The sequence below is a fragment of the Trypanosoma grayi genome (genome assembly GCF_000691245.1).
Source record: "Trypanosoma grayi strain ANR4 Tgr_55_V1, whole genome shotgun sequence".
In the NCBI taxonomy this organism is placed as follows: Eukaryota; Euglenozoa; class Kinetoplastea; order Trypanosomatida; family Trypanosomatidae; genus Trypanosoma; species Trypanosoma grayi.
In genome coordinates, this window is record NW_008825674.1 from 1 (window position 1) to 18,699 (window position 18,699).

Below are 18,699 nucleotides of genomic sequence, written 5' to 3' on the forward strand. Positions count from 1 at the left end.
GGAGATGCGACAGACAGCACGCGCCGGGTTTGTCGCTCGCCCATTCAAGAACTTCTATTGTTACTACTCTTTTCTGTGCAGCAGGAGCCCCCTTTTCACTCTTCGCATTATACAGCTTTCACACATGCGACTCAGGAAGAGAGGAAGAGAGGGGGGAAGGAGAAAAGAAGGGTAGACGTAGTCCACTTTTCCTCTTCGTCTATATACAGATATACTCAACGCCTAGGTGTCAGAATTTTTCCAAACAATTTGTAAAAAGAAAAAATCGTTCTCCTTCACACACTCACGCATTGTCCTTCCTCCACCACCTCGTTTGGCTGAGGCGCAGGAGAAGCGTGTGTGCTATTTGGCAAAGACACCCTCCTCTTCCAACTCCCTCCGTTTGATGCGCTCGTCACGCGCCTCAATCTTCTTCTGGTCCTCCGTTGCCACGTCGTACGGGTTGCCGCGAAGGCGATATCGAGGGTTGACAGCATTCACCTTGCACAGCGTCCAGTTGCGCCGCTCCAGGAAGCACTCATTTGTCGCAACGCAGTCCTCTACATTGCCCTTCTCCTCGAAACACTTGGTTCCAACTATGCATTCAATGAGCGCATTTTTCGGTCGCCAGCATATGCTTTTCTGCTCCTTTTCCATGTCTCACTAGCTTAGTCGGGAAGCCAAGAGAGAATAATATATTCATATTTATAGAGAGAGAGGATGAGAGCAGACCTTTTCTTCTTATTTCTATTTCATCCGCACCAATACGCACCACTTGGTAATTCGTTTTGTTTGACGTTGCTGCTGCTGCTGCTGCTGATGCTGATGCTGATGCTGCTGATGCTGGTGGTGGTGGTACTATTCGCACCGCCTCAGTCTCAGCTTCTCAGTCGCAGTCAAGCAGAAAAAACAAAATTTCACACCCACACTGAACCCCACGCATATACCGAGAATCCAACACAAGAGCGAGAAGGCAAACTGGACAAAAAACCCTGCTTCCCTCGCACACACACACACACACAGGCAGAGAGACTTACCTCTCTCTCTCCACCCTCTCATCCCCTTGCTCCTACAGGGGAAACACCACAACAAACGAAAAACTTCACAGTTTATATTAACTCATTCACCACCAGAACTCGGCAAACCTGGTGCGCATCCACATGCACGTGGCATACGCGACGTCCGTTCATCTCGGCAAACAAATCTCTGTAGGGGCTTTGGGAAAGGTCACGCGAACGGTGGTCCCAGTCCCAGGAGCACTGTACATCTTAATCCTGCCTCCCCAGAGGTCCATGTAGACCTTCGAGGCAGGCAAACCAACACCGAAACCGCACATAGAATCGCCAATAGGGGTGTTCGTCGACCAGCCGAAGAGCCAGAGCTTCCCCAGTGTCTCTAGAGAGATTCCCCCCGCAGTATCTGTCACATCAACCATANGGTGTTCGTCGACCAGCCGAAGAGCCAGAGCTTCCCCAGTGTCTCTAGAGAGATTCCCCCCGCAGTATCTGTCACATCAACCATAACGTGGGTGTCGTTCGAGGCGAAGCGCACGTGCAGCTCAACCTCCCTCGTGCGTGGCAGCATCGCCACACATGCATTCTTCATCAGTTCCCTAAAGATGTACTCCAGATGCCCCTCAACTGAGTAAACCAATCCCGACGACGGTGCGGACGGCACTATACTCAACGGCACCACAGGATCAACGGCATTGCTTGAGGTTACCATCCAGCCACCCGGAGTTTGTGTGAGCAACGCAGGCTGCTCCTCCACCTTGATCGTCAGTGATCCACCGTGGGCTTCTTGAGCAAGACGTGTATACAGTTCCATAACGACAGTGCCTGTCTGCTGCAAGATTCCGCCCACACTGTGGTCCTCCCGGATGACTGGAGAGTAACGATTCGGTCCGACAAGATGAAGGAGGTGCTCATGAATTACACGCCACGAAACACGCCTACGACAAAAACACGAGAGCCAGTGGTTTAGATCTGGTGAACGGATGCACCCCTCGTTGACGACGATGTCCAGCAAGTTCTCATGAGGACGAAGATTCTCCAACACATCGATAAAATGAGTCGCTGGGGAGCCACAGCAACCCACCTCTCCCTTCATGATGCGGTCCACATGTCTATCATCGCTGACCTCGTTTGGTTGTGGTGTATCCACCACACAAATCCCACCACTCTCCATCTGTTTAAGATACACTTCGGCAAATTCACTAAGTTCCAGACAACATTCGAACTCCCTCTTGCATATGGACTCCAAGGGTAACAACCGCTCACCAATTTCACGGTCGAGGCTCCGCCTTAAAACTTCACTTGAAAAGGCCATGTAGCTGCGAGCTGTGCGTGCGGCCAACTGCTCCACCCCAATACGTATATGCTGTCTGCCGCTGCATAACATTTCACGCAAATTCATAGGTCGGAGAGGTGTGGCTAGGTACTTCTCAAGCGCCTTCTCCTTGTGCCTCAACAGGACGCCCACAGGGCAACATGACATGTTAACTCTTCACGCAATATATTCCAGCAAAACAAAGTGAAGGGAAGAGAGTACACCTCTAAGAACTCACTTCTTGTATCTATTACAATTATTTATTCATACATATATATATATGGGTAAAAGTAAGAAGAATAAACTAGTAAAAAGTCGATTTTACCATGGACAGTGCCGTTAGTTTTTTTTTTGTTTACATGAGAAATACAACCCTCACCTGGCCTAGTTCCGCGCTGTCGTGTTTCGCTGACGATGCGCGGCTCTGCCCTCCTCTCGTTCCCGCATCATCACCTGCTCCATGTCTGCCCATAGTCGTGCCTCATCCGCCAGGTGCTGTTGACCAGCGGCCTCGCGCCACTGCGACACCCGTCGGCTTCGTTCTCTGCATTGAGCATTCCTGAAAGCCTTCTGCTCTGTCACCTTCAGCCTCTCTAATTCCAGCGCCCAGCTGTCAATGATGGTGCTCCGCATTCCATCATGCAGCTTGAGTAATGCTTCTCTCTCCTCTTCATGCCGTATTTTGTTCGTCAAATGTGCCTTGCGCTCTGCTTCAGCGCGTAGCATTGCAGAAAGAGAAATACTCGATGCGATCAATTCTTCATCAACACGAATAAATGGTGAAGCCAGTTGCTTTGCAGTTGTGCCATTTGTTTTGGTGGGGCCTCCTTCTTTGGGTGCATTGTGACGCTTCTGTGCCTCCGCCTCCGCCCGTTTCTGCTCCAGCGCCAGATCGCCGCGGTAACCTAGTAGTGTGCAGTCTGCCAAGTGCACACCGGCCGTCTCCACATTGCGCCACATGGCTCCTCTCTAGAAGCCTTCAAAACAAAAATAAAAAAAAAGAGTAGTGTAAAGAAGGTGCCGCACCAGAGATGAATTCTTGATAAAGGAGGAAATTGATGAGCCACTGTAGGCAGCGCGGCGATACGCAAAAGTGATTTATTTTTCGTTCCCCTTGTTCCCTCTTCAGTTTCTTCGAAACAAGTTAATCATTCCTCTCATGACCTACACAGAAAGCGAGGTGAACACAATAAGAAGCGGCAAAGGCCTTTTTAATTGGTCCTTCGCTTCTACTGGAGGAATGCGTCATCGTATGCATTCCCGCAGCCTTCCCTATCACACATGATATTCCTGCTCTGTAGAACCTCCGCTAGTACATTATAAATCTCCTTCAGATTAATCTCGGCTAAAATATTCCTTGACAACAGCTGAACACGCCAGAAAAGAGCGTTCCCGTCCGGTCGCCCCCACATCTCCACTCGCAGCTCGATGTCCATCATAGTCTCGCCGTGGTACAAGTCGGCGGCAAAGTTACGGAGGCGGCGGAACGACCTCGTCACCACCATGCGCGGGGACGCCACCTGAGCGTTGAACCCGGGGAACAGGGACTGCAGTTGTGGGAATGTCGTGATTCTCTTCTTGTCCTTTGTCATCACGTTAACCTCGTACAGAAACGCCCGGTTGCCGTTATTACCGCCAACCGACCTCACCTTGTGCGTCACCTTCTCGTAGTCAACATTGGGCAGGGCCTCCATGGAGATCCCCCGGCCTGTCTGGCACAGGCTTTGGTCGAGGAATCGCAACTGCCACAACACATTGTTCGCCCCCGTCCAGCGCAAGAGGCGGAAGCCGGAGGCCCACAGCGTCCTCTCGGCTGTGTCGAGCACGTCGATCTGCCGCGTCGCATACACTTCATCATCCTCATCCGCCAACTCCAACTGAACGCCCCTTTCTTTAAGTGCGACAATGATCGAGGAAATGAGGGTGTCATTGTCCTCAGTTGGTCGTGCAGCCATGCTGTAAATAGCGACCTCGGCTCGCGTCTGGCAACTCGCTTCTCTTGTCTGCACAGATGCGATTAAGATAACGAAAGCAACGGCCATGACGGAGAACACCAGGAGGAAGCTCACTATACGCCGCTGAATCAGCAGCGCCTCACGGTGGTTGTACACCGGATGATTCTCGTGGTGATGTCCCATCACGTCTATTTCTGTCAATACCTACTGAAAAAATGCAATGAGGGAAAACAATAGGAAGCGTACTCTCATTCAATAGTGAGCAGCCGCTTGGGTCACAGCATCAGGTGTTCGTACGCACCGAACCCTCACGATTGTGCACATGCCCAAAACTCGAAGGAAATACATTGCAGTTCGTCATTCATTGGTGTCGTTGTTGTTTGGTTTGATTTTTTGTTTGTTTGTTTGTTTTGTTGAGTGGGGGTTCTTTTTAAAATAAACGGCTTGCATATACATGTGTGGAGCCTACATCGTCGTTGAGTGTCCCACGCTGCCCCCTGTGAGTTGCTAGCAAGTCAACACAAAATGGTGTCTTGACACTCTCACGAAAGAAACAAAAGCAACAAGCAAACACAGCAACGAGCGTCTCTATAGTTGGACTAGTCATCTGAGTCCAGGATAAGCGCGACAGACTCCAGTGTCCACAAGGATGGGTGAGCGTCAGTCGCTAAATCGGCCTCAAAGACAAGGCCAACACCAGCCGCATTGCGGCGGTCAGAAGTGACATACACCGGCGTCTTCAGCATTGCCACCGACTTAAGCTTAGACGACTCCATCGGGATGATCTGCATGACAGGCATCTCCGAGATCAGCACCTTCTTCATCTGAGGTGCGAGACAGTGCTTGGTTGTATTCCAGCGGGCACCCTCAATGTAAAGTCCAGAAACATACGCACCGTCCTTTGGCCGCTCCCGCACATCATATGAGGAAACAAATGGCGTCACAGTTGTCACGACGGTTGAGCGATCTAACGGCCACTTGTAGCGCCTGCAGGTTACCTGCACAAGGGCAGAAATGTATGACTCCGGCACCATGAGGCCAGAGAGCCACATGCACTTGGGCTCGCCATTCACGGCCCAGTCCGTGTACTGCTTACAGCGCCGATGGAAATGGGCTAACCAGCGTCCCAGGTTCTTCCGCGTCGCGGGCGCCCACCTCTTCCACGAACTTGGTAGCTGACCATTGTGCAGAGCTGACGCAAGTTCGTCAAGATCATTGCTCATACCAATAACACCAGAAAGAGCCTTTTGCAGCTCCCTAAGGGATGAAACCATGACTCCAACCAGTCTATTCCAACGCTCAATTTCTTGTAGAAGCACAACTTGGGTGGGCTGCAGATTACTGTGCCCCTTCTCTTGCGCGCGGTCCCTCTCCTTTCGCATGATCTGCTTTCGGTCCAGTGGCTCTGGAATCTGAGTCAAGATCTCCTGTGTGAGTTTCAAGAGAACATCCTCTCTCGACTCCCTGCCAAGTGCCGCTGCATTACCAGAACGAGGCATCAGTTCAATCAAACTAGCCCACATTCCTTCTGCTGCATTGCGAAGGTACCCCGTCTCTGCGTTGGGATGCAGTCCAAAAACCTCCGGAGTATTATCTTTCGGGAAAGACTCCACCAGCGCCACCATCTGTTGTAACGTAACCCGCTTGTTCGAGTCCGTGCTGTCAGGAGGAAGACAGTAGTCAACCTCATCGTTGAAGTAGAAATGGAATGACTGGAAGGTATCAAAAAGGAAGTCCCCAAAGTACTCCTCCAGGTATGTCTTGACAATACGGCGGTCCATGCTGTCTGTCACACGACCTCCGTACATGGCTTCACCGACAAGGTAACGCAACGTGTCCCACGGAATTGGGTCATTGTTTTGATAGGTCTTTGTCAGGTACGTGTCAAGTAGGCGCATGGACACAGAGAAGTCTGTCTCGTTGAAATCGTACACAACATTCCAGCCAATCTTGCCGTACTTGCGCCGTTCCTGTACAACCGCGTGAAAGAAGGCAAGGGTAAAGACTAGCGGGCGGAAGGCACTATGCTGGCACGCATCAAGTTGATCCTCCGTAACCTTGGAGAGCGTATTCTTCATGTTCATCTTGAGTCCGTTGGGTGGCTCGTTAACCACCTTCAAGGACCGCTGCAGGATGCCCATAGGGAAGTCTCGACTCGGCTCCGTGGTGAGCCAAAGACGGAACTCTTCCTGTGGCGGCGTCTGATCCATCTTCTCAATAACCTTCTCAAGCTCCTTCATCCACTTTGTCAGTAAGTGACAATTCTGCAGTAGAACCCAGTGGCCACGTACTACGCCTACCTCGACAAGCTTCATAGCCTCTTCACCCTGTCCCTGCCCCAGTGAAATGGGCCGTAGTTTTTGAATACCCACCTCCTTCGTCGCCAACTTGATGATCTCATCCGTTGGGTTGGCACCAGGGGAAACGATGCACACAATGGGTGCAGTAGCAGAGCTCTTGTCCAACACATCCTTGTAACGCAGAATCGGTGGAATAACGTACTGTTCACCAAGGAGATCACAGTTACTGATGAAGTTGGTGGCAGCAGTGTAAATACGATCGCCTCTGAAGCAGCGGAGAAGGCAAAGCAGCTGGAACTCACTAATGTGATCACTGTACCTGCACGGAATAACGTTGTTTCGGTCTTCGGGACGATCCAATGCAGCCCACCTGCGCCATTCTTCAGTATTATTCGCCACATCGCTGCAAAGATTCGAAAAGACCTCACATGAGGTAGAAAGCCGACAAACATCATTCCACTGACGCTCTGTTAACCAGTCGACAGGGTTCGATGGGTAATCCTTCGATGCCAGCACACAACCACGAAGGAAGAACTCCAACTCACTGTGAACCATGCGGTCCTCCTGCGAGAGGAGGCGGATGGCTATCTGGAAGGAAAGCATTAGCTTGTCCTTCTCAAAGATACCCATGCACACGTAGCAGTAAAGGTTATATGTGAGAGCACGAATGATATTCTTGAGGCGATCCTTAATCTCAAAGGAAGCATCACTCTTCGTGATGGAGTAGCCGAACACATCGTGCAGGAATGCAGAAAGGGAATACTCGTACATGGAGTTGATTGCTGAAAGTTCCGAGATGACAAAGTACAAGACGGCGCCACGCCTAGCTGCCGGTCGGTACTCCTGACGCGAAATCTCCGTAACACGTGCCGTCTCCTTGGCCTGCTCGAGTTTTTGTTGTACCTCTGTAGCACTGCTCTTTGTGTTCTCCAGAGTTGCAATCAGTTCATCATTGTCAAGGATATTTCCAGTTGCCAATGTCAATTCACGAATCAGAGTGTCCTCAAGCTCCTTCAGTTGTGCGCGGCTTTCTGCCATGGTCTGAACAAGTTCTTCACTCTGACGTTGGAGATCGCTGCGCTCGCTCGCCACAACATAGTTAAGCAGCTGACTCTCGAGACCATCCTCCGTGACGCCGTAGTTAATCACCATTGTCTTACCGAAGACCTCTGCCGGGTACTCTGGGTTAGGCAGCTTCGTACAGAGGTACAGCTTGAAGTTGGGGTCCCACACGACATCCTTGTCGCCAATGCGTATGACACGCTGACCCGAGTCCTCGCGGAACTGTGGATCCAGCACCGAGTCAACAATGGGGTCAATAAACTCGTCCACGCCTTCGAACAAGAAGGGGTTACCGTACTGAATGGCGAATTCCAGCCGCTTCAAGAAGTCGGAGTCGCTGAATGAGGCGCACTCAAACCGCGGGTTGGACTTGTGTTGACGCTTGATCCAGTTTACAGCCTGCATCTGCGGGTCGATACAAAGTGGGAAGCGAACGCGTCCGGCCTTCCGGCCCTTACCAAGACTCTGTGTGCTTATCGTGGTGAGAATACCGTTCTGTACCGAGAGATCATCCGATGGTAGACCGTCACTGGCCCACTGCGAGATGGAAACTTCGTCAGTGAGGAGACGTTGAATTGCAAAGTCTTCCGTGAGGGGAATGTCTCGTTCACGTATGTCCTTCAGCCACATCTTCTCCAGTGCCTCCTGCCGGTACTGGAAGGTGAAAGCACCCAAGTACGACAGAAAGGCGGCTCCCGCCAGGCAATCGCCAACGAGGCGGTTTCGCACATCTGCCAAAGTTCGCTTCTGGTGTGCCCAACGCACCCTCTCAGAGCCGAAACCGTCGAGCAGACGACGTGCAGCGTTGAGGCGCCGCTCCATCAGTGCCTTCTCCTGCTGAAGTTGACGTGCCTCATTCATGCCCGCCTCAAGCTGTTCTTCAAGCCGCTGCAGACTCACTGTGAGTTGTTCAATCTCGTCCTGGCACGCCCCCAGCTGCCTCTCGGCATTGGCCTTTGCCTCCTGTAGCTCACGCACACGTGCTTGCTTGGGCAGCACCTCCTTTGCGGTATTCCAGTACGCCTTCATCGCCTCCACCCATATCATCAGCCCGGACGCAGCCAGACTTACTTTCTTCAAGTCGTTTGAATTGACGGGAAACTCTTTGAGGATCTTGTTGATCTCATTGATCTTACCCTGGTTCAGTGTCGGTGCAAGGGAGTCAATGTCAATTAGTGACCGAATGAAATCATTCTGTCCCATCATAATCTTTCCTGATTCCCATGTGGCAGCGACACCCTTGACGACACACACCATACGCACCACTGCCACCACACTCGCTGGCGGCTTCGCGAAGGATTTTAACTCTGTAATGCTCTTCGGGTTAATGTGACTGACTGCCTCCATCGCCTCCTCGAGGGCTGGCATCGCGAGGTCGAGCACCTCCTGCGCCTCAGCGCTCTCCTTCTCTATCTCTGCGCTCTGCACATTGAGAGCCTCTTCCATCACCAACGCTTCCGCCTTGCGTTTCTCATTCCGTGTCTTCTGCTCCTTGATTTCATTCGTCATGCGCTCGTTGATCTCTTGCTTCTCACGCAACGTCACCTCCTTCTCAGCAAGCTCCTCTTGCAGCACCTTCACATCCTCCTGGGCGCGGTCGAGCTTCTCCAGACCAATTGCGAACTTGTTGACCAAGTCATCAATGTCCTCGCGGCGCGTGATAAGGAGCCGCGAGTAGTTCGCCAGGAATCCAAGGAAGTTCTTGGGCGTGACATAATTGTGGCGTTTTAGTTCCACGAGATAGTGCGTGGAAAGTTCATCTGCTGTCATGTGAACGTACACCGCGTGGCTAGCGATAATTCGCTTCATCTCCTCCGGCAGGTCCTCGTCCTTGAGCATCCGCTTGCCCACGGCCTCGAGTGCCTGGGCAGGCCACTTCTGGAACCAGTCGATTGTCGTATTGTTGATGAGGCTAGGGAAGCTGCGGCACCGGGTGCGCAGAACATCGCCTGATGGACTCATGGAGAGCACAACATGCAAGTTGTCACGGCAACGCGAGACAAAGGCGGTCCACTTGTTGTCCTTTGAGGGCAGGAGGCCAGCCGCCTCCACTTCCTCTGTGACGCTGTTGTACAACGGCTCCTTTTCTTCCTCCGTGAAGAGCGCGGGCACCATGCCGGAGGCCAACATGTTGTTGATAAGCTCCAGGAAACCCTCCTCCTTCACATGGCTGTCCATGAAGAGGAAGACAACCTTCTTTTTCTGTACGCCAACACGGGCGTATAGGCGCTTCAGATCTTCACGGAAGGCATCCTCATTGTAATTGCGTGAGAGAACAATCTCAAACACCTCCATCTGGCACGTGGCTGACGCCAACTTTGTGAGCGACTGCTTGCCACTACCGCCGACGCCAACCAAAAGGCAGTTGCCACGCGGAAGTGAAATAACGCGTATGATGCGCAGCAAATGGTCCAGTGCCATGTCAAACATCACCAAATCCATCTTCTTCGTCGGTGTGTTGATTTCATCAAGAACCGCCTCGACAAGGGCACGGGCCTTGTCGAACTCAGCCCCAAAGTCCTCGTAGATGTGCAGCCGCTCCACATCGCTATCCGGCTCAAAGTCACCAAAATCACCAAACATAAACGGTTCTGCTAATGCGTACTCCACCGCGCTGGGGAAGTGCCTCTCAATCTCTTCCTGGGCGAGACGTGCAACGAAGTTCTTGTCCTCCGCATCTGCCATGCGGTCAACAAATACACGGGTAATCTCGTTTCGCCACAGCCGAACAATCTGATTGGTCTCCGGGAACTTCTCCAGTGTGGCTCGGCACAATCCCTCGTACACACGCGAGAGGTCACGCAAGTTGAAGATGTAGTGAAACTTTGCGGGTGTTGCTGGCAGTGCGGCAAAGACCTGCTGGTACAGACTGAGCGTCATGGCTGTCAGTTGGTCCGGCAGATCACTCACCTCCTTTGTCATTGACTTATAAGCATCTCGGAGAATCTGCCCGTAGATGGTGTTAATCGACTCATCCGATGGGAACAAAATGTTGAACACGGTGAAAAGTGACACGAAACGTGGGTCAAGTGTGTTGCGGCCACCACCAGGTGGTGCCATTGCAGCAACAAACTGAGTGTCCCGCACGTCCTTGAAGAGCAAATCCTTCCGGTCATACCACGAGTGGTGCTCAACGAGGAGTTTTAAGAAAGCGATTGGCTGCTGGGTTCCGTACAAGTCCACCCTCGGCATGTTGATATCATCAACAAACACAACAAGCCGCTTCTTTGCTGGGGGTCCAAGGACTGTGTTGGTGCGTTTTTCGATGTTATCCTCCATGGCGCGCTGAGCGTCGAGGCTGGTGGTGCGAGAACTGAAGTTCATCTCCAGCAGCATCTCCTCCAGATGCACTTCATCATCAGTGCTGGCGTTCGCCTCAAGGGACTTCTGCTTCAACTGTCGCAGATACGCCTGTATAGTTACCGTCTTGGCGGTGCCACTTTCACCTACAAGCATCACAGGTGTGCGGTTTAGCACTATCTTGTTGAGGAGCCACATGTTCCGTTCCGTGTCGACCGTCGACACCAGCAGCGAGCCAAACTTCGTCCCTGGCGGACGCTCAAACGGGTGAACGAGAATGTGCCACGGTTTCCACCTATTGTCCTCAAGGTCGAAAAAGTAGTCGTACATAGTCTTGCGCTCTGGTAGGGACCCACTTCCAACAAAACGCGTGAGGAAGTTGTCACCCACATCCTGTAGGTTCCATCCACTGATCTTCTTGAGATACTTGTCAAATCGCACGCGATCCTCCGCAGTGCTGATTAGAGCACCGAAGCTCCATACGCAGCAGAAGAGAAAGACGCATTGCAGCGCCTTGGGCTCTAGTGCCGCTCGCTGCGGAGAGACGGTGTTCAGCATGGTGGTCAGTTGCCTCACCATATTCAGATCACTGGTCGGTATCACAAGCTTCGGTGGGTTTGTCAGCATTTCACCATCGATGCCGTCGAGCATGAAGCCGAGGAGTGGCCCCACATACTTCTCGATGAGTTCGTTCAGAGTTTCCAGCTCATCCTTGGGGCGCCTCAGCTTCCATGAGTATATGAAAGGCTGCCAACCAAGATTCACCGGGTCAAGGAATACCATACCAACACGTGAAACTGTTGCAGGAGAGGCGTACTGTAGATCTCCAACTTCGAAGAGCAGAGAACTTGTCGGGCGTAGACGAATACGCTCGCCATTGGGGAGGGTAAGCAGCTTGTTGTCATCCATAACGGAGTTCATATCTTCTACCCATTTCGCATCCACATCACCGTCAAACACCACATACCGGCGTTCGCGCTCTCCATTCTCAAGTGGGCGGTTGATGGAACGGAAGATGTTGGAAAATATACCGTCGGTCCAACTACGGGTGAGAGGGTCCATGACGCCGTACAGAACGGTGGTGGGCTGAGCCTTGGGGTTGATGACATACAGCTTCGTTGGCAAACCGAGGTTCGTCTGTGCCTTGCAGAGGCAGTCAATAACAGTTGACTTGCCGCCGCCGGTGGGGCCAACAACCATGGAGGTGTGCCGTGTCTGCATTGTCTCGTACAACTGGACCACCTTGTCAACCTGCTTTGCATCAATGTAGAAGCCCTTTTCCTTGAACACCTTGCTAGCAGCCCGTGAGAGGTTCTCCTGCGGGGCACGTGTTGGGTCAAGGCCCGGGAAGAGATCGCCGATGAGGCCCTTGAACAGTGGCTCATCCTCTGCGATAAACTTTGGTGTGTTCATGTCACGCAGTGCACGCATCAGGACTGACTCCTCCGTCAGTTCTGGTGACCCACGCTTCAGTTGACCTGCCATCACAAGAACTGCCTTCAACGCACGCAACCCCCAATCATAGTGGTGCTGCTTCGAGAGTTGCCCCTTGGCGAGCTGGTAGAGCGTCACCATTTTCTTCGCCAGCTCACGCGCCGTTGTAAAGCCCTCCGAAAAGAGCATGTTCTCCGCAATAAGCTCCATGTCCGGCACCACCATCACCACAGGGCGGAACAGCGCCTTGAGGTTGTCGGGCAACTCAACACGACCAGCGTACCCGGGGTTCATCGTGATGAAGACACCGACCGTGGGCACTAGACGAATGGTACTGTCACCAAAGAGAAACTCCTTGTCACCAGCCTTTAATGCGCTCTGGATACTGCGCAGCTGCTCCGACACCACTGACAGCACCGGCAGTTCGATACGGTTGAACTCATCAAAGCAACCCCACGAGCCGGACTGCGAGAGCCCAGAGAAGATAGTGCCCATCGCTTTATAGTCAAGACCTTCACCGCAGTTGAATACGACGCACTGAATCGCTAGCGCCTTGGCAAGGTCCTTCACCGACTCCGTCTTACCAGTCCCTGCCGGACCGCCGGGGGCGCCACCAAGGAAGAAGGAAAGCGCCTGTGTCAATGTCATGAAGCAGCGGTCGGTTAGTGGTGTAATCACGAGGCGACCGTTCAGCCCCATGTACTCGTATCCGTAGTTGAAGCAGCCAGTACACTGGCGAATCACACAAGTGTCACCTTCACGCTCCCAGTAGAAACGCAACTGCGACTCCCAGTCAAACTCACGGGCATTTGTTACTGAGTCCCGGACAAACCGATCGACAATATCACGGCCATGCACATCCACGATGATAAGAGTATTAATCTTCTTTGCATACTGTTTTTCAATATCCTTATCCATCTCTCCAACGAGGTCAATCAGTTGACGCGTTAACTTCCCTGATAGCTCTTTTACCGCACTCTTCTTTCCCTTCTTGCAGGCGTTAAAGGCGTCTTCCACTTCGAAAGTCCACCAAACCTTCGCCCCAGTTAGGGTTACCATACCGTGGTACTTCTTCACCCATTCAAGGCGGTTCATGCGTGGGTAGTAGTATACGCCCGCCTTAAGAAAGTCATGTAGCGTGGAATGTGACTCCTCCAGCACGCTCAGCAGCCACTCCTCCACTGGCAAACCTTCGGTCGGCACTGGACGATCAAAGTCCACCCTTTCCCCTTCCTGTGATTCAACACCGCAGATTGTTTCATCCTCCTCGCTCTTGAACAGAAGTCTAGCACAATTGTCGAACATCTTCAACATATGATCCTGCACCGACTTGGCACCGCTTGCAGCGAGAATAGAGAGTAGTTCATCATCAGAAATGAAGTAAAATCTCGGGAACATGCGCCGCTTTGTCTCGAGGTAGTTGGAAAGATCCTTCTGACATTCCTCAAGTCTTTCCTCCAAGTAGCGGAACTCATCGAGCCGGCCAGTGACGTTGCAACTTATGTCCACGTTCGGTGTTGCAGCTGTTTCGTTCATGATGCGAAGAAACTTCTTGTCCAAGTCATTGAACTTTGCAGTTTCCTTCGGAAGCTGGTTGGCAATGTCGTCACTGCCTTTAAAAATAGACTCCAAGTACTGCCACTTCATCTGCACCACGACCCAAACAGCAATTACATCATTGATCATTGCCAGTTTCTTCTCCCAAAGTTTTACATCTTCCATGAATGGCTGCGCCCATTTCACATTAGCGATTGACTGCATCTTGAGAATGTTGTCATCAACTGCCTCTTGGATTTCACTCGTGTCACTGAGAACGCTGCAGCGCACGTCACCCTTCCGCGGTTCGTATGGAACGGGCAGAAACTCTGCCTTCGCCCAGAAATCCTTCACTGCCGTAATATCCTTTTCCACTGCCTGCTCCCTGGCTGCTGCCATAACAATACCATCAATCTCATCTGTGAAACGGTACAGTTCCATCGAAATAAAGTCGTCCAAGTTGATTTGCTCAATAGAGAACTGTTTGCCCGTCACACGCATCAGCTCCATCCAATGACGCTGCTTTAACGCAGGGCTCTTGAGTTTTGCCAGTAGCGGCAAAGAAGAGTGGAAATTCAAAATGACCAACTGCACATCACGGAAGGGCTCTACATCACCGTGGGTCTTGCCAAGGACGCGTGCACGCTTCACCCTCTCCTCCGTCGTGTTCTGTAGATCCTCCAGGAGAAGGTCCTTCCAGCTGCTGCGGTTCCAGCGCTTCAGAATGGCAACCCATTCCTCATACAATTCGTATACTGTCTCCACCTTGGTGAGCTCCTCGTTGAGCTGCTGTAAGTGTGTATGACCAGTTAAAGGCAACCCAAATAACTTCTCTGCCTTGGTGAGTTGGTCACGTCTCGCTTGGAGCTTCACCAAGTGTTCACGCCACTCCTTTTTAAGAAGAACACCTTCGTGGAGGTCGATGCCGGAGCGACCAGGTCCCTTCTCGTGAAACTCCTGAAGCACATCACAACCTTTCTGAAGGAAGCTAGTCACCTCAGCACGTGTGTGCTCCCTAAATCGAAGCTTCTTTGGTTCCAGCATCTTTTCAGTCTCGTGCAGTCGCGCCAGTGTGCACTCCCATAGATCGCGGAGGCCCATCGCCTGTTTAAGCTCATCAGGGTCCACCTTGACACCAAAGTGCATGATGGATTCGTAAATGTACTTGATATCACTGATGTCCTGCTCCACATCCAATGATGAGGTACGTGCGTCATGCATCACCTCCAGCACAAACTTCAGGTCGTCTATCTTCTCACAGGGTTTCTGCAAGTCATGGTTAACATGAATAATGCTCGTAAAGCGCTTCTGCATACGTGTTCGAACGGTGTCGTTCATCTGTTGACCTTCCATTGCAATCCACTGGTACACGTGCTCCACGAGCTCGGCATAAAAGGCACTTTCGTCACACCGCATGAACCCAAAGTCTTTTATGTGTCCCTCAGAGTCAAAGTCTGAAATCATATCAAAGTATAATTGAAACTTTGTGTCGTAATCAATCCAATGGAATTGACTTTTGGCCTGCTGCTCCACTGAGAGCTTCTTGTCTGCCAGATAGATGAAGCGGAACCGCTGAAGTACTTTGATATTAGTTGCAAGGGCAGAAAGGTGGGTCTGAATCGTACGGTTGATGATCGCTTGAAGTCTGTAGACCTGAGAAAGGTTGTTGATGTCCTGATAATAAGTGAAGAGTGTTTCTTGTTCACCCTCAGGCGGCCTTGGCACCAGCTCTCCTTGCGTGAACTCAATACAAGTTCCCCGCATCCAGCGTCGGAAGCGCTGTGTTGACTCAATGATACCCGATTGCACCTTGTGGAAAGCACTTGTGATTTCCTGCTGCTGTGGTGAGTACGCAGGCTCTGTTGTCAGGAATATCATCACTTTGAACAGAGGTGGACGCTTTCCAGACGAAGAAGATCCTCGGTATCCAAGCATTTTTGCAAAGGCTGCAAGCGAATTGAGTACCATCCTCGTAAGTGCTTTCCAGATGCGATGCTCCCAGTGGTGGTAGTAGCTCTCAAGTGAGAGACACTTTCCTGTGTGAGTTCCAACGAGTTGACTCTCCACCTTCGTTAACAACGGCTTCGCGGTGCGGTAGGCACGCACACACGCATCCACGAGATCTGAGCGGCGCCGCTCAATAGTGTCGACGAGGACCTGAAGCTCCGGCAACTCGCCACCCGCCTGCAGCAAGTTCTCATAATCTGGCATAAGTTTAGTTGATCCAATCTTGTTGACGACCTGTGTCTGAATGTGGTCCGCCCGTTTGCGCACCTCACGGCTCAAGTTGCGGAACTTCGTGATGGCCCGTTCACAGTTCATCACAAAGTCGGGGATACCCAAGCTCGTCCAGTTGATGTCGTGAATTCCAGGCTCCAGTGCAAGCTTCAGCTCACGGATGTTTTTAGCTAAAATAACGCGCTCAGGGCCTTCTAGTGCGCTCTGTAACTCAAAATTGAAGCTAAGCAGCATTGCCTTGAGCGCATCCACGTTTGCGTGATACGATTCATCCTGCAGCGTTACGTTAAGGGCTTCTTGCGGCACCTCAAAGCCGAGACGGTCCAGGTATTTCGCCTCCCGTATCACATCAAAGAGAGTCATATCAAAGTTCGTCACATACGTGTCTTCAGCACCCTTTCGGAGAATATTCATCTTGAGTGATGCCGTGGTACTTTGCCGCACCCCATCGCTCCACTGAACAAAGCGGGAGGTAGCGTACTCCTTCATTTGTCGTGCCATCTCCACGTACTTCGCTCGCACTTGTCGACCCATTGTCGTGGTCAGCATCCCTTCCTGCTGGAAGCGAATAATAGGTTTCTTGAGACGCTGAAACAACGATGTGCTCCAGTGAATAGAACCGGCAACAAGTGGCTGATTCTTCGTCAGTGGGGGATTGTCCTTGTGCTCGAGGAAGATGTCTCGAACACGTTCCACCTCACTGAAGTACTGCGCCAAAATGCGATCTGCCTTCTCAGAGAGTAACGAGGCGGTATCGAACGCCTCCCCTGCCCGCTGGGGACGTGCTGCGATGCATTTGAAGGAGAGCAAGAGCTCAAACGCCGACTCTGCACTACGGAGATCGTCGTCAAAAATCTTGTTAATAAAGGCGGAAACCTCATGGTCCAAATTAGCGACGGTGTTTACAAAATTGGAAAAGACCACCTGCCAGTTGTGTGTCGCCTTCCTCTCGAACGGGTCAAACGTGAGCGTTTCAAAGGGCCGTTTGACCTTTTCCACATCCTTCAAGATGCGCTCAATCCCACTTGTATCAGTAAGCACCGTTTTCAATTGCGCGCCCAACACCATGGTGTAATACTCCACTGTCTCAATCACCTCAAGAAGATCGGTACAGCGGTCTGACATGTAGTCAGTTGTTTCAAATAACCGCTTATGGCTAAAGTTCCAAGGCTGTTCACGCTCGCTGCTGTTGATCTCCTCCTGCACATTAATGTAGGTCGATTTCCACTTTAGCAAGCATTGTTGCCCCTCAACGACTTTGGCCTTCGCCTCTGCAAAGGGTAAGCTCAAAATTCTACGAAAGTCAATATGTTGCGAAACCTTTTGCGCAATAAGTTTCCCAATCTTCTCTAACAAACCTACCATGCGTTCCTCCGTGCAGTAATAGCGTGAGATAATCCATACCATGCGTATTCCGGTCATCATCGAAGCGAGTGTGTCAATGATAGGTTGAAGGGAGCCTGTGCCTGGCGTTACGCCGTGGAAGGTGCGAAAGTGGCGGTCCAGTGTACCAAGGAACTTTACGTTGTCTTTCGCCTCAGCGTACTGGCGGAAAAATTGCTGAATTGTCGTAGAGATGAGGTGGAACGAATTGCACTCCGCTTCCTTCGCCACCTTCAGAATGAATTTCGCTTGTGGGGAGTTAATCTGTTCATAAAGAGCACTGATGGTGCTGTACTTCTCGCGCCAGTACTCAATCTCCCCAAGTGGTCCTTCCTTCTGTGGGTCCAGCGACATGGCATAACTGATCTCTGCTTGCCACTGCGACACCGTGATGTCGATCTGCCGGATGACGTCCTCGTTGGCGATGGCGGACTTCATCCCCGAGTCAGAGTAGCCCATTGACACAAGTGCCTGCGGCATCGGCAAGCGTCGCTCTGCACAAACTTGATTTCGGAAGCCAGTCATCTGCATGTCGAGGCGGTGCACCCAATTCAAGATCTCTGTGTAGAGGTGTCTATTGGCGACCTTCTTGATGGCAACCGACCTGTTCCGACCCGCCGCCGCCTCCACGTCCTCCACTACAGGTCTATAGGCGTACTTCAGCAGCGTGTGGAATGAGGCCAAAGATGGCACCATCATGCTCGAAATCTCAAACGCCCTGTGAATCGGACACCGGGGGTTTGTCTTCCAGTCCTGCACGAGCTCCTGGGTTAACTGTACATTGTCAACGCGGACGAAAAAGATGCATCTCGTCCGATCCGGTGGATAGTTGGAAGAGCCAGTGATGTTCGTGTTTTGAATGGCCCGTGTCAAGGCTATCAGCTTCGGTGGCTTCTTACGCGATGACTCCGCGGACGTCCTGTTCCCCACAGCGCTCTCTGCTGTGGCACCCTCTCGGGTGGAGATGGAGATGAACCGTTCTTTCTCACTCTCGAAGGCCGCCAGAATCATAGCGGTTGCCGCCCCATCACCAAAGAGCTCCTCAATGGAGTCATCTCCGACGCCGAAGAGGCAACTTTTGATGCGGGACGCGAACCACTCAAGGCGCGGGTCCGTCTCGCCGCCGTTCGGCAGCGAATCTCTTCTTCCGTTCATCATACGATTACTGTAGAAGAGGAATTAAG

The 18,699-nt window shown here is 51.8% G+C and overlaps 5 protein-coding genes across 5 annotated transcripts; all 5 read right to left on the reverse strand.

The window, feature by feature from the left end:
• Window positions 1–342: 342 nt before the first annotated feature.
• DQ04_00551000 (hypothetical protein) lies at window positions 343–636 on the reverse strand (the record flags this gene model as incomplete). Its single annotated transcript, XM_009309227.1, has 1 exon — window positions 343–636. One exon carries the CDS (start codon window positions 634–636, stop codon window positions 343–345), a length of 294 nt encoding a protein of 97 aa, XP_009307502.1.
• A 765-nt stretch (window positions 637–1,401) lies between these two features.
• Window positions 1,402–2,475, reverse strand: DQ04_00551010 (hypothetical protein; the record flags this gene model as incomplete). Its single annotated transcript, XM_009309228.1, has 1 exon — window positions 1,402–2,475. One exon carries the CDS (start codon window positions 2,473–2,475, stop codon window positions 1,402–1,404), a length of 1,074 nt encoding a protein of 357 aa, XP_009307503.1.
• A 216-nt stretch (window positions 2,476–2,691) lies between these two features.
• DQ04_00551020 (hypothetical protein) lies at window positions 2,692–3,267 on the reverse strand (the record flags this gene model as incomplete). Its single annotated transcript, XM_009309229.1, has 1 exon — window positions 2,692–3,267. The coding sequence occupies one exon, from the start codon at window positions 3,265–3,267 to the stop codon at window positions 2,692–2,694; it is 576 nt and encodes a 191-aa protein (XP_009307504.1).
• A 269-nt stretch (window positions 3,268–3,536) lies between these two features.
• Window positions 3,537–4,445, reverse strand: DQ04_00551030 (hypothetical protein; the record flags this gene model as incomplete). Its single annotated transcript, XM_009309230.1, has 1 exon — window positions 3,537–4,445. One exon carries the CDS (start codon window positions 4,443–4,445, stop codon window positions 3,537–3,539), a length of 909 nt encoding a protein of 302 aa, XP_009307505.1.
• A 416-nt stretch (window positions 4,446–4,861) lies between these two features.
• Window positions 4,862–18,673, reverse strand: DQ04_00551040 (putative dynein heavy chain; the record flags this gene model as incomplete). The annotated part of the gene is made up of 1 exon (XM_009309231.1): window positions 4,862–18,673. One exon carries the CDS (start codon window positions 18,671–18,673, stop codon window positions 4,862–4,864), a length of 13,812 nt encoding a protein of 4,603 aa, XP_009307506.1.
• Between the last annotated feature and the right edge of the window lie 26 nt (window positions 18,674–18,699).